Raw genomic sequence first — 15,141 nt, forward strand, 5'->3', positions numbered from 1 at the left:
ACCCTGTGCCTTTCTCCCACTCCTGCCTGGAGAATGGACCCCGGTTCCTCAGCCTCATGTCCACAGCCCTCCCTGACTTGGCTTCAGGTGTCTCTTCTGACCCTGCCTCAAACTATTATTCCTCCACGTACTCAATGCTTAAATTCACAATTATTCCAGGCACGTCTAAGCTTCTAATTTCTTCTTCTTCTTCTTTTTTTGGTATTTTTCCAAAGTGAGAAGCGGGGAGGCAGAGAAACAGACTCCTGCATGTGCCCGACCGGGATCCACCCGGCATGCCCACTAGGGGGCGATACTCTGCCCATCTGGAAGTGTTGCTCCATTGCGGCCGGAGCCATTCTAGCACCTGAAGGGGAGGCCATGGAGCCATCATAAGTGCCCGGGGCCAACTTTGCTCCCATGGAGCCTTGGCTGCAGAAGGGGAAGAGAGACAAGAGAGAAAGGAGAAGGGGAAGGGTGGAGAAGCAGATGGGTGCTTCTCCTGTGTGTCCTGGTTGGGAATCAAACCCGGGATTTCCACACACAAGGCTGATGCTCTACCACTGAGCAAACCAGCCAGGGCTCCAATTTTCTTATTTATCTAAGTCATAAACAGGAATATCCTCCATCTTCCCCCCTTACAAAGCCTTTTCTCTTATTTACCCTTCCCAGTCTGACTCAAATAAGAACACTGCCATGAAATCTTCTTGGTTGTCCTGAGTTTGAATTAATCACTGCTTCTGTGCAGTAACTTACTTATAGCTCTATTATAGTATTTAATCACTCTGTCTTGTTTGACAACCAGAGGGTGAAAATTTGTTCAGGTAACTGCTGTGACTCACCTGCCACTAAGATCACTCTGGTTTGGGGGACAGGAACCGTCTTACCCCGAGCGGCTTCCACAGAGGGGCTCAGCACATTAACTTGGAAGAACTTTCTCTAATATACTTTTCAACTCAGCTCCACCCCCCTGCCTTGCCCTCAAAATCTAGAAGAACCAGACTCTGTGGAAAGTCTATATACAAGAAAGCAGTCAAGAAAAATTGCATCATTTAATGTCGGGCCCAACAAGTTCTCCAACACTCCCTCCGAAGAGTCTGCACCATAAAGCGTGTGACACACACAGTGCCGTGAGTGGCAGGGCTGTGGACAGAGAGAGCTGGCGGAGCGTGACAGCCGGGCTTCTGGAGATCAGTCACCACACAAATGCCAAATGGAAACCTACTCCGCAGCTCGAAGCACTCGCACGAAGGAAGGTTCGCACGAAGGAAGGTTCGCACGAAGCACGCAGACCTCGGAAGACATCACCGTGGGTTCTCCGAGAGCAGGCGGACCCCCTGAAACACAGGTCAGTCTTCCAACAGCCAGATGCCGTAAAGCCACACACTCTGTCCAGGCAGGGAAGGGCGGAAAGGAGCATCACACAGCTATTTAGATAAGCAAAGCAAAGCAAGCAATACAAGAGTGCCCGCATTATGACAATTGGTTATTTCCACAGCAAGCCATCATAGGTTGAGCCCTTTCCTCCACTCCTAGATTGGTGTTATTTTTGCAGTTAGTTAAAAATGTTTTAAATATAATGATCCCAGTGTCAAAATTTAAATCATAAATCTGATACTTCCTGAAACAACGAGTTTGGCCAACAAGGAATCTTTAGACGAGGTCCTCTGTAACAAAAGTAAAAAAGGAAGCTAGAAGGAACAGGTGAGGGAAAAGCCTAAGGGTAAAGGGGGAAGTAAAGGGAAAGGAAGGATGTTCTAGCCACTTCTAAGTGTTCCAGGAATTTTCTAGAAAACCTTCACTGGTGGGAGAGTTGAAGATGAATGAGAGGTCAAGTTGCAGGGCCCACCTGCAACTACTACAGCTTGTAAGCAGCAGTTTTCAATTTTAAAAAATCCATTATGGGGAACCTCGCTGGTTTGCTCAGTGGCAGAGCATCGGCCCAGCAGGTGGATGTCCTGAGTTCAATTCCCAGTCATGGCACACGGGAGAAGCACCCATCTGCTTCTCCTCCTTCTCTACATCTCTTTTCCCCTCCTGCAGCCATGGCTCAATTGGATCCAGTGCATCGGCCCCAGGCACTGAGGATGGCTCAGGGGAGCCTCTGCCTCAGGCACTAAAAATAGCTTGATTGCAAGCATCGGCCTCAGATGGGGTTGCTGGGTAGATCCTGGTCGGGGCACATGCGGGGAGTCTGTCCGTCTGCCCTCCTCTCACTTGGAAAAAAAGAAAGAAAAAAAATGGAAGAAATACCTATATGGGCAAAGCCAGAACACTGGTCTTTGGAGGGCAGGAAGTCCTCCTTGGCCCAGAAAGAGCCTCCATAGTCTCCTTGCTTCTCTTCCCGGTCACCAGAATAGTTGTGTTCACTGTCACACAAACGGAATTTCTTAAGGTACTCTAGGTCTGTGAACAAACCTGAGAATTCTAGTTTTGTTGTTGTTTTTTTCCTGGAAAAATACACTCTTAAAGAAGGAAAGGCAATGTACAATCTAATAAAATACTATTCTTCTTCTTCAATATTGATTGGGACAGTTGGCTTTTTGTGTCTAAAGTGCAACTGCTGCTTTTTAAGAACGAGAGGCTATTTGAAAATGTCTGGGAGCAAGGGGGTGGGTGCGACAGGAAGGGGCACGCCTGAAGTTTTAGGGTCACTGGCCACGTTCCAGCTCATCCTCTGGGTCCTATGAACATAGGTGTTCATTTACTATTCCCTGTCTTTTTTATGTCTGAAGTATTTCATTAAATGTTTGGGAAAAAAAGCAAAAGGTGAAATAACTAAAGTAGAATTAAGGAGGGAGCTGAATGTATCAGGACAGTCCACACCGAGCAGGGCAGGCGGCAAGCTGATGGCCCCTGGATGACAGCTCAACAGCCCCACCCACCCGCAGCGAGTGTCTTAGGAACTACTTCCATTGAAAGCAGGAAGGAGGAAAGGTTTTACACACGAAGGAAACTCATGTGATGACCTAGGGGGAAACAGTGACAGTGAGCCCAGGCTGTGCCCCCTGAAAGGGAAACAGTATCACTGTGAGATGTGGCTAAGGAACTCACGTTCTCTCCTCAGGCTGCAGACTGTGCAGCATCAGCAATGGCGTTTTCTAACGGATTCACTCTTTTCACAACCAGTGGTGGTGGTGGTTTTTTACAGTAAGTTAGCACTACATTGGAAGAGACATTGTCGATCCTCACTCTCTTCTAAATAGAAAGTCTGTCTTGGCTGTGTCCATTGGCTATGGCCAATCAACTAAAAATACTACAATTGCAAGTGAGAATAATTTCTAACCTAACAATATATAATTAACTTTAAGACAAAAACTGATATTCCTTATATCTTTAACAGAATTCCAGGGATTATTAACAACTAGTACCAAAGAACTCATTCAAGAAAAAAACTAATCACACACAGGAAAAGAAACGGTAAGTTAATCACACACAAAGAAGAAAAAGCTAAAACAGACTTCCAGAGATCGAAAGTGCAGTCCGTGATGCAATACTAGTAATATCATGTGATTAAATTTAAATGTAATCCAAATAAAGTCTAATGAAATTGTGACATGACCCTTCCTATAGCCAGTACCAAAGCATCCACAAGAAAGCTACTAGAGCTAATAAACAAATAGAGTGAAGTTGCAGGGTCCAAGCGCAGCAGACGAAAATCAGTTGTGTCCCTACACACCAACAATGAACCAAGCAAAAAGGAAATACAAAAAACATGTCATGTACAACAGCATCTAAAAGAATAAAATACCTAAGAATAAATCTAACCAAGGAGGTAAAAGACTTGGCCACTGAAAATCACAAAACATCACTGAAAGAAATTAAAGAAGACCTAAATAAATGAAAAGACATCTCCTGTCCCTAGATAAGAAGACTTAACATGGTTAAGATGTCAGTATCACCCAAAGTGGTGTAAAAATTCAATGCCGTTATCTATTCAAGCTGCAGTAGCTTTTTTGCAGAAATGGAAAAGCGCATCCTCAAATTCATTGTGGAATTACAAGGGAGGCCAAAAACAAACAAACAAAAAAAGCAAAAAACTTGAAAATAAGAACAAGGTGGAAGGACTCATACTTCCTGGTTTCAAAACTTAACCACAGAACTACAGTAATCGAACAGGGTGGTACTTAGTTATATAGACCAATGGGACAAACAGAACAGATCGCTGATTGGCAGGAGCACCACGCCCACTCCATGGGGAAAGAGCAGTCTCCTCAACAAATGGTGCTAGGACACCTGGATTTCCACACAGCAGAAGATTAAATTGGCCCTAACCTCACAACCCATAAAAAATGAATTCAAAATGGATCAAAGACCTAAGTTTAACAGATAAACCCATAAAACTCTTAGTACACCGCAGTAAAGCTCCATGACCTTCAATCTGGAAACACACTCTTACACGACACCAAAAGCATGAGCAACAAAAGAAAAATAAATAGATAAATTGAAACTTCATCCAAATTAAAGCTTCTTAAGCATCAAAGGACAATGTCAAGAAAGGGAAGAGAATGGGCCCTGGCTGGATAGCTCGGCTGGTTAGAGCATCGGCCCGAAGCACAGAGGTTGCCGTTTCGATCCCCAGTCGGGGCACACACAGGAACAGACCAATGTTCCTTTCTCTTTCTCTCTCTCTCTCCTTTACTCTCTTGCTAAAATCAATCAATAAATAAAAATTTTTAAAAGAAAGTGAATAGAATGGGAGAAAATATTTGCAAATCGTGTATCTAATGAATGAAAGTTTAATATGCAGTAAATATAAAGAACTAAAATCCAACAAAAAGACAACCCAATGAAAAGATGGGTAAAAGACTTGATATATATTTCTTGAAACACACACACACACACACACACACACACACATACACACGACCAGTAAACACAGGAGATGTTCAAAATTATTAGTCATTAGGAAAATGAAAATCAAAACCACACAGAGATACCATACCTCCTGAGATGACTACAAGAGAAAAGAAGACAGGAAGAAAGACATGGAGGGGTGGAGAGTGAGAAAAGAGAGGAAAGGAAAAAGAAACCAAGTCCTGGTGAAGATGTGGAGAAACTTCACACATCACTGGCTGGAACGGAACACGGTGCAGCGGCTGTGGAACAATTTGGTGGCCCCTAGGAAAACTAAACACAGAATTACTGCATGACCCAACCATGCCGTCCCTAAGTGTGTACCCAGAAGGGCGCACAGCGGGGACTCAGACACCCGCACGCCAGTGTTCACTGCAGCACTATTCACAATAGCCAGAAGGTGGAAGCCTCCTGTGTCTGCGGACAGGTAAATGGACAAACAAAATGTGGAAGCACATAGAACAGAACAGTGTTTCATCCATAAAAAAAGGAATGGATTCTGATAACAGGCTAGAACAGGGGTCGGGAACCTATGGCTCACGAGCCAGATGTGGCTCTTTTGATGGCTGCATCTGGCTCGCAAACAAATCTTTAATAAAAAAATAATAACGTTAAAAATATAAAACATTCTCATGTATTACAATCCATTCATTTCCTACCGCTCATGTTCATGGTTGCGGGTGGCTGGAGCCAATCATAGCTGTCCTCCGGGACAACACCAAATTTCTATTGGATAATGTGTAATGTACATGGGTCGTTGTGAGGTCAGGAAGTAAACTTCCCTCCTTTTAATCAAGTAGTCAGCTAGCTAATTGCAGAAACCCTTTTGACAAAGAAGATGGCTAAAAGAAAGAAAGATGGGGAGTATCGCACTTTTCAGCAGGAATGGACAGAGGAATTCGCCTTTGTGGAGAGAGCAGGTTCTGTAGTGTGTCTAATATGCAATGATAAAATTGCATCGATGAAACGGTCAAATATAAAGCGGCACTTCAACACACGCCATACTACATTTGCATTGAAATATCCAGCGGGGGACAGCAGGAAGAAAGCATGTCAAGAGCTACTGTGCAGAGTGCAAGCTAGTCAGCAGCAACTCTGTGTTTGGACCCAACAAGGTGACTGGAATTTGGCTAGCTTTGCTGGTGCTTTAGCAATTGTGAGAAACGAAAAGCCATTCACAGATGGGGAGTGTGCCAAAACATTCATGCTTGATGTTGCCAATGAACTTTTTGACGACTTTTCGGATAAAGACAAGATAATCAAATGAATAACTCTGTCGGCAAGAACTGTTCATGATTGTACCATCATGGCAAATCAAATTGAGGCAACACAAGTGAAGGACATAAATGCAGCACCATTCTTTTCTCTTGCTTTGGATGAGTCAACAGATGTAAGCCATTTATCCCAGTTCAGCGTGATTGCAAGGTATGCTGTCGGTGACACACTACGTAAGGAAAGTCTTGCTGTTTTGCCTATGAAAGAGACAACAAGAGGGGAGGATTTATTCAAGTCTTTCAATGAGTTTGCTAAAGAAAAAAAATCTACTGATGGATAAACTGATTTCGGTGTGTACTGATGGTGCTCCGTGCATGGTGGGGAAAAACAGGATTCGTCGTAGCGCTTCTTCGTTAACATGAAAAGAGACCCATCCTAAGTTTTCACTGCAACCTACATCAGGAGGCGCTTTGTGCTCAGATGTGTGGTGAGCAGCTTGGTGAGGTGATGTCGCCGGTCATTCAGGTGGTCAACTTGATTGTTGCCTGAACTTTAAATGATTTCCAGTTTAAAACACTGCTGGATGAAGTTGGGAATAATTATCCTGGTCGGCTTCTGCACAGCAATGTGCGTTGGTTATCAAGAGGGAAGGTGCTCAGCTGTTTCGCGGCTTGTCTGAGCAAAATCCGGACTTTTCTTGAAATGAAAAACGTCGAGCATCCTGAGTTAGCTAACACTGAGTGGCTCCTGAAGTTCTACTATCTCATGGACATGACTGAACATCTGAACCAGCTCAATGTGAAAATGCAAGGTGTTGGAAATATAGTCTTATCCCTTCAACAAGCAGTGTTTGCATTTGAAAACAAGCTGGAACTCTTCATCACCGACATTGAAACAGGTTGTTTACTACACTTTGAAAAACTGGGAGAGTTTAAAGATGCATGCACAGCAAGTGACCCTGCTCAACATCTTGATCTTCAGCAGCTAGCAGGCTTCACATCTAATCTCCTGCAGTCATTCAAAGTGTGCTTTGGAGAATTTCATGAGTGCACTCGTCTTTTTAAGTTCATCACCCATCCACACGAGTGTACAGTGGACAGAGCCGACCTGAGTTACATCCCCGGTGTCTCCATCAGAGATTTTGAGCTACAAGCCTCAGACATGTGGGTGAATAAGTTCAAGTCACTGAATGAAGATTTGGAAAGACTTGCACGACAGCAAGCAGAGTTGGCAAGCAAACACAAGTGGGGCGAAATGAAAAAACTTCAACACGTGGACCAGCTGATTGTCAAAACTTGGAACGAGCTTCCTGTCACATACCACACACTGCAGAGTGTGAGTATTGCTGTACTGACAATGTTTGGCTCTACGTATGCATGTGAGCAGTCTTTCTCACATCTAATGACCAACCTACGATCACGTTTAATGGATGGAAGTCTCAACACCTGCATGAAGTTTAACCTCACCACGTATCAACCAGACTACAAAGCCATCAGCAAAACCATGCAGCACCAGAAGTCACATTAATGGTAAGAAGTACTTTATTCATCATTGGTTAGCAACAGCATAACAACGTTATTAAAAAGAATTCAGAGACTTATTGTACTTTAAAAGTGTTGGTCTTACATAAAATGCACACATTTACTTGTATTTAGTGTTAAAGATATTGTATGGCTCTCACAGAATTACATTTTAAAATATGTGGTGTTCATGGCTCTCTCAGCCAAAAAGGTTCCCGACCCCTGGGCTAGAACATGGACGGACCCTGAACACATGCTATGTGAAATCATCCGGACACAAAAAGGGCCGATGTTGTGTGGTTCCACGTCTATGAACTATCTAGACTGAGCCAATTCGTAGAGATGGAAAGTCAAGGAGAGGCAACAGGAGGCTGTGGGAGGGAAGAACAGGAACAGAGTGTCTCTGGCTGGGGTGGTGAAAGGCTTCGGAAATAGCTAGCGGTGACAGTTGCACAACTTTGTGAATGCAATTAGTACAACTGCCTTGTCTACTTAAAAAAACATGGTGAAAATGGGAAATTTTCCATTAATACATTTTACCACAAAAATATTTTTCATTCAGTTCCTAAGTTTCACTAGCCACATGTGGTTGGGGTGGCTTACCAATCACCATATCGGACATCACAGACAGCACGGACACAGACAGCGCGGACACAGTCAGTGCGGACACAGCACAGACACGGACAGCACGGACACACACAGCATGGACACACACAGCACGGACACAGCACGGACACGGACAGCACGGACACGGACAGCATGGACACACACAGCACGGACACAGTCAGCACGGACACACACAGCACAGACACAGAATGGACACAGTCAGCACGGACACAGAACGGACACAGTCAGCACGGACACACACAGCACAGACACAGAACGGACACAGTCAGCACGGACACGGGCAGCACGGACACACACAGCATGGACACAGAACGGACACAGTCAGCACGGACACAGACAGCACGGACACACACAGCACGGACACAGGCAGCACGGACACGGACAGCACAGTCACGGACAGCACGGACACGGACAGCACGGACACAGTCAGCACGGACACGGACAGCACGGACACGGACAGCACGGACACGGGCAGCACGGACACAGTCAGCACGGACACGGACAGCACGGTCACGGACAGCACGGACACAGTCAGCACGGACACAGACAGCACGGACACAGAACGGACACAGATAGCACGGACACAGAACACCTATCTGCAGCACTGTAGGAAATGCTATCACAGAGTTCTCGTTTAGAAGCTATAACCACCAGTGCCAAACACAAGATGATTAATAGTGAGGAAGACAGAACTGTGCACTCCAATAAAGAACGTGCCGGGAGCAGTGGCCTTTCAGCCGCTGGTCCACAGACCACCCGATGATCAGAGACTCTGTAATCCTCATACAACATCAGGGGGGTTAACTTTGAGGGCTGGCACCAGTTCACGGACCAATGGTTAAGAACCACCGCTCTAGAGATCATAACAGGCAGTAGCCGTGTGCCTTTCTGGGCAACAGAAGAAGAGTATGGGGCCAGCCCATTCTGCAGAGGTTTTAAAAAGAGGGTTACAGAAATTAGGAGTCTGCACAACGAACAGAGTATTAGAAAGAAACTGAGACCCGATTCAGAGGGAATAGGTTTGGATCTATGTTCTCTGGGTCTTGGTTTCCTCAGCTATAAAAACAGGGGTTCAACTAGAACTTTACTAACATCTTTCTATGCCCTCAAGAAGATAATTCTAAATTCTTAACTTTCTGATCTCATTGGTACTTTAGGGAAAAAAAAAATGATGAGAGACGTCCCTAAAGGATCAGCCAGGAAGGTTAAAACGAAAAGTCAACTGCGTTACACTCTCACCCTTCTCAACACTGGCCGCACGCAGTCCCAAGAGGGAGCGTAAGCATCCGAAGGACTGCGCGCTGATCCGCGCCACTGAGGCCGAGTCCCTGCAGCGGTGCCCGGCATTTGGAGTTTTGAAAAGAGCCCCAAAATATGCAGATGCACAATGTGAGTTAAGAACCATACGGTGTTAGCATGTAAGTGATTGCACATTTCAGGGAAGAAATACACACACACTTTTTTCTCTCCTTACAGGCAACCAAAGCTACATCTACAGAGATAGCAACTGACAAGAAGGGGAGTTTTATGCATGTTACAAATTCGCTGCTCACAAAAATGAGGAGATCGGGGACCGTGCAGATGCTCCAGTACGTCCAGCCTTCGGTATAGTGCATTTCCACCAATGAGATAGAAGTTGATCTTGCATCTCATTTGCATAATCAAACAATTTTGACTTGCTTTTCTGATGTTCTTGTTTAATTAAAAGAAATCACATGCTTCCTTTTTTAAATCACTTCATATTCACTTTGAAATATCCCCTCATTTTTGTGAGCAGTATATATAGGTCCTTTCAATCTGATTTATGATCCAGGAGAATATCTGCCTCAAAAAGATGACTGAAGTAAGAATTCTGAAATGAATCCACATATATTAAAAAGCAGAATCCCCTAGTAAAAAAAATTTAAGTGCAAGGAAAGAGAAGATGTCCTACAGGCTGCAAGTTAGCCTTCCAAGGGGTCAAGCCACCAGGGACAGGCAGCTAGCTGTTTCTCAACCGGGCCCATGGGGCACAAACACTTTGAAACCTTTGTACCAGAGCCTGCCAAGGAGATCCATGCTTTCCTACCTGTCACAAAATACAAATGAAACAAACAGTTATGCTTTCCTGAGTCACGGGTAGGCGGTAGGGAGCAAAGACAAAGGGAGGAACTGTTTCCCAAGGACCCTTCAGGGAGAAGCTGGCTAACCTTTCCTGGCTGGCTGCGTTCTGCACGGCTCCCAGGTTCTTTTCTCACTGAATTCTTACAGCCACCTTGTGAGTGATGCAGCACTGTCAGCGTTTTATAGTTCAGGACGCCGAGAGACGGAGGTCAGAAAACCTGCTCAGCGTCCCACAGCTGAGAGGGAAAGAGCGACCAGACCTACAGCCCAGGGAGCCCATTTTCAGGGCTCGGCCCACCGTGAGGTGCGTCTGCGCAGGGGTGAGCGGCCGTGGCCAGGGCCAGCTGACGGCAGATGGAGGGACAGGTGTAAAGAAGGGGGGAGAGAATGGACGAAGCGGTAGAGGAGCGTGCTCGGGAGGGCAGACTCGGGGATGGGACTCACGCAGGCCCTCAAGGGAAAGGAGGAACACGAACTCCCCCCAATTCTCTGAGCCCGGACTGTCAGGGGCACACACACATTTCTAAGAAACAGACACACGGTGAAGGAAGCAAAAGGCCAAGGGGAAACACACAAAGTATGAAACTGACTTCAAATCTGGAGGTGAGGAGCAGTAAGGACCGCTAACTACAGGAGACTGGACTCGTCCACCCAGTAACACCCAGAGGAAAACAGACAGCTGTGCCTGAGGAAGAGGCTGTGCCCGCTCATCGGAAAATGACTTTTTCTCTGGAAGAGGACGGTCAGAACACCTGGACAGGTACGAACAGGAGCAGCACAGTCACACAGCGGCGTACCCCAAACTATCCGCAAGTGAGCCGACAGTCGGGTGTACAAAGGCAGCGTCTGCTTAGGCGAGGGCTGAGACTATGTCTGGGTCTCTGAGCCTGACGGAGCCCTGGTGACCGCAGCCCCTCGAGAAGCCCACCCCAAACCCCTGGAAGGCTAGTCAAATGAACTTTACCCAAATCCTCAAGCCCAATTCCAGAAATACCATTTCAACATCCTTCCCTTCACTAAGCGCCTATCGGTGAGATTCGTCCTGAACCGTGAAACAGGCACGCAGCCGACAGGAAAAGGGCTACAGCATAAAGGGGCCGTGAGAAACCATCAACCACACAACAAATCGGGAAGTGAATTAGGTCTGGCTACAATCTGGAATAGAAATAAAGTGGTGCTAAAAAAAAAAAAAAAAAAGGCACACGACAGAGTGACCTCGTCACTTCTTGCTTTCATGATTTGTTGTTAAGCACACCTAAACGAGGGTCAGCGGGCATGTACCATTACGGAGACCTAATACAGCCTTCTGGATATGTCAACTGAACATTATAAAAGGGTATCCATGCTCCTGACGGGTCTGCACAAGCAGATTGAACCAGTCCGGAGACCCAGCCCCTCCCGGGCATACGCTCAGGACACAGAATGCTCCTATGGTCAGAAGCTCGCTGCACAAGAAGATGACGGGTGAGAGCTTTCCACGGGGTCTTCCAGCTGCTGAGGAATCTTTCCGACTCACAAAAGTAGACGGGAGCCTCCTCCTCGCCAAGACAAGGCGCCCGGCCGGAGGGCAGGTCTCGCTGGGCACGTGTGCGTGGAGTACAGAGGCAAGCGGCTGAGAGCCTTCCCTAGGACAGGCGAAAGCGATACACTTGCACAGACACCGGGATACAGGTTAAAATAAAAACAAAAAACAAGGACCCAGCACTTTGAAAGGATACGGTCTGTACCAGGAAACAATGTTCTTCCGGTCAACAGCTCGGCCATTATGCATCCCACTGACCAAATATCAACTGGCAAAATTAAAGAGAGATAAAAGGGAAAAAAAGTACGTATGGTGTCACTCTTGTCATACTCGGCCACAAATGAAACGATCATGAGGGCAAAACACTCAAATGAATATTTAAGACATCCGAGGTTCAACAATCATATTCATCTTCACAGAAATACGTCGGTTTATTAAGACCTTCGCCCCACCGAAGGGCTTCACAGGTAAGATGAGTCAAAACATAATTCAGGCGAGAGATATAAGCTGCTCACAAAGGGGCTAAAGTGTCTTCTCGAGGGAAATGGTGGATTCTCCCAACTAACGTTGAGAGGTGAAGGTTATGATTCCGTTGTCTTCAGGTAGAAATACTTTGAGAGTAAGTTGAACATCTAAATACGTAAATAAAAACCCCACTGCTAAATCACATAGTTTGAAAGCTGCGCATTAAAAGTTTACTTCTGGCCCTGGCCAGTGGGGCTCAGTGCATAGAGCATTGGCCCAGCATGTGGAAGTCCCGGGTTTGATTCCCAGTCAGGGCACACGGGAGAAGCACCCATCTGGCTTCTCCCTCCCTCTTCCTTTCTCTTCCTTTTCCCCTCCTGCAGCAGGGTGGCTCAACTGGTTTGAGTATTGCTCTGGGTGCTGAGAGCCTCAGGTGCTAAAAATAGCTCAGTACTTGAGCATTAGCCCCAGACAGGGTAGCTAGGTAGATCCCTGCAGGGGCACATGCAGGAGTCTCCCTCACTATCTCCCTTCCTCTCAACTTAAAAAAAAAAAGTTTACTTTCTCTGAGCAATTGAAATATTTTTTATTTGTGAACTTTAAAAGGGTCAGTGAGAGAAGAAAAGAATTTCCTCCCATTCCCACCATCTCTACTTCTGAGAATCCCAAATACACCCAGGAGGGCACTTACAGACCCTACAGAACCAGCGTCAGCAATACCTGTCTGGTTGTAATGCATCCAGTTCAGCATGATCTCAGGGGCCCTGTACCACCTAGTGGCCACGTAGCCGGTCATTTCATCATCGGTGTGTCGGGCCAGTCCGAAATCCAAGATCTAAGTAAGAGAAAGAGGAGAAATCAGGCACTGACTGACTTAGAGTCAAACTCCTGAGACCTGTAGAGCACGAGGGAAAAAATCCCAGTGCCTACACTGAGGCACAGTACAGTACAGCACCGGCACAGACCCGTTTCCTCGTCTGTGCTCAGGACGCCTGGGGAACACGGCGAGCACTTTGAAAAATGAAATGACAAAAAGCAGAACAAGAACACCACTCCTGGGTACCTACCCAAGAGCAATGACAGGGAACGTTCACACGAAAGGCTCGCACGTGAACATTCAGAGACTTTACAAAGCCCAGCCGCAAACTAGAACCAAAGCAAGTGCCAATCAACAGATGGGTGGATAAACAGATGGGGGCACAGTCATAAAATGGATACTTCTCGGCAATGAAAAAGGAATGAACTATTGAAACAGTAAAAACAGGTGAGTCTCAAAAACATTATTCTAAGCAAAAATCAGACACACATACACACACAAAAATATTGTATAATTGCATTTGCATGACACTCCAGAAAAGACAATTCTCTCTAGTGTCAGGAAGCAGATGGGTGCTGCCGGTCGCCAGCGTCAGGGGGAGAGAAGGGCGAGGGGCTGGCTAGGAAGGGGCCCAGGGAGCTCTGGGTGACAGAAATGTTCTTTATCATAACTCAGTCGGTGGTTACATGGAGATACAAATGTATCAAATGTACACTTTAAATGATTCATTTTACTGTAGGTCAGTTATGTTTCAAAAACATTGAGTAAAAAAATGAAATGAAACTAATATAGTATTGCATGTCAACTGTAACTGAAAAATATAGTTGTTTTTTTTTAATCAAGTGAGAAGCAGGGCGGCAGAGTAACAAACTCCCACATACGCCCAACTGACCAGGATCCACCCAGCAAGCCCCCTACGGGGTACTGCTCTGCCCACCTAGGGCCGCTGCTCCATTACTCAGCAATTGAGCTATTTTAGTGCCTGAGGCAAGGCCACGGAGCCATCCTTGGCACCTGGGACCAACTTGCTCAAACCATTTGAGCCATGGCTGTGGGAAGAGAAGAAAGAAAGAGAGAAAGAGAGAGAGAGAGAGAGAGAGAGAGAGAGAGAGAGAGAGAGAGAGAGAAGGGAATAGGTGAGGGGTAGAGAAGCAGATGGGAACTTTTCCTGTGTGCCCTGACTGGGAATTGAACCTGGGACAATCATATGCCAGGCTGATGCTCTACCACTGAGCCAACCGGCCAGGACCATATAAAGTTATTAGAAAAAGAAATGAAACAAACAAAAAACAATTCCAGAGCTGCTTGCTATTTATAGATGTTTTATTTATCTCCTATTTGAATTATTTTGAATGAGTAGGTTTCTGCCATTTTTCCTATTTAACCTAATAATTATTTCTTCAGAATTGCTTTACTCGAAATGGAGAATATACTTTCCCTTTATTACAACTAATACAGTAAATTTCAAATTTTACTTTTAGTGTGAAAACAAGATACCTGATGCTACCTTTTCATTTTTTTAAATTTTATTTTAGTGAGAGGAGGGGAGACAGAGAGACAGACTCCCACATGCGCCCCGACCAGGATCCACCCAGCAAGCCCACTAGGGGGTGATGCTCTGCTCATCTGAGGCCCTTGCTCCTTGCACAGGAGCCTTTTTTTTTTTAAGCACCTGAGGTGAGGCCATGGAGCCATCCTCAGCACCTGAGGCCAACTTGCTCTAATTGAGCCTTGGCTGCAAGAAGGAAGGAGGAGGAGGAAGAGAAGGAGAGAGAGAGAGAGAGAGAGAGAGAGAGAAGCAAGAGGGGGAGGGGTAGAGAAGCAGATGGGCACTTCTCCTGTGTGCCCTGACAGAGAATTGAACCTGGAACATCCAGGCGCCAGGCTGATGCTCTACCACTGAGCCAACCAGCCAGGGCCTGATGCCACCTTTAATGTCACTTAAAACTAAAGCTTTACTAAGTCTATGGTTTAAATCACAAAGTCTGATATTCTAAACGACATGAATCTGCAGATAAAAAAGTCATGGCTTATAA

The 15,141-nt window shown here is 45.8% G+C and overlaps 1 protein-coding gene across 4 annotated transcripts in view; it reads right to left on the minus strand.

Annotated features, from left to right (window-relative positions):
* Nucleotides 1-15,141, minus strand: part of MAPK14 (mitogen-activated protein kinase 14) — a 78,971-nt gene that overhangs the window by 16,961 nt on the left and 46,869 nt on the right. For 3 of the 4 annotated variants that reach the window (XM_066359545.1, XM_066359544.1, XM_066359543.1), the window contains exons 7-8: nucleotides 13,009-13,123; nucleotides 12,020-12,091 (exon numbers count right to left, since the gene is read on the minus strand). In XM_066359545.1, the coding sequence (XP_066215642.1) occupies nucleotides 12,020-12,091; nucleotides 13,009-13,123 (187 nt within the window). The remainder of the gene's footprint in view (nucleotides 1-12,019; nucleotides 12,092-13,008; nucleotides 13,124-15,141) is intronic. The other variant, XM_066359546.1, reaches the window with a different exon arrangement.

The sequence above is a fragment of the Saccopteryx leptura genome, chromosome 1 (assembly GCF_036850995.1).
Source record: "Saccopteryx leptura isolate mSacLep1 chromosome 1, mSacLep1_pri_phased_curated, whole genome shotgun sequence".
In the NCBI taxonomy this organism is placed as follows: domain Eukaryota; kingdom Metazoa; phylum Chordata; class Mammalia; order Chiroptera; family Emballonuridae; genus Saccopteryx; species Saccopteryx leptura.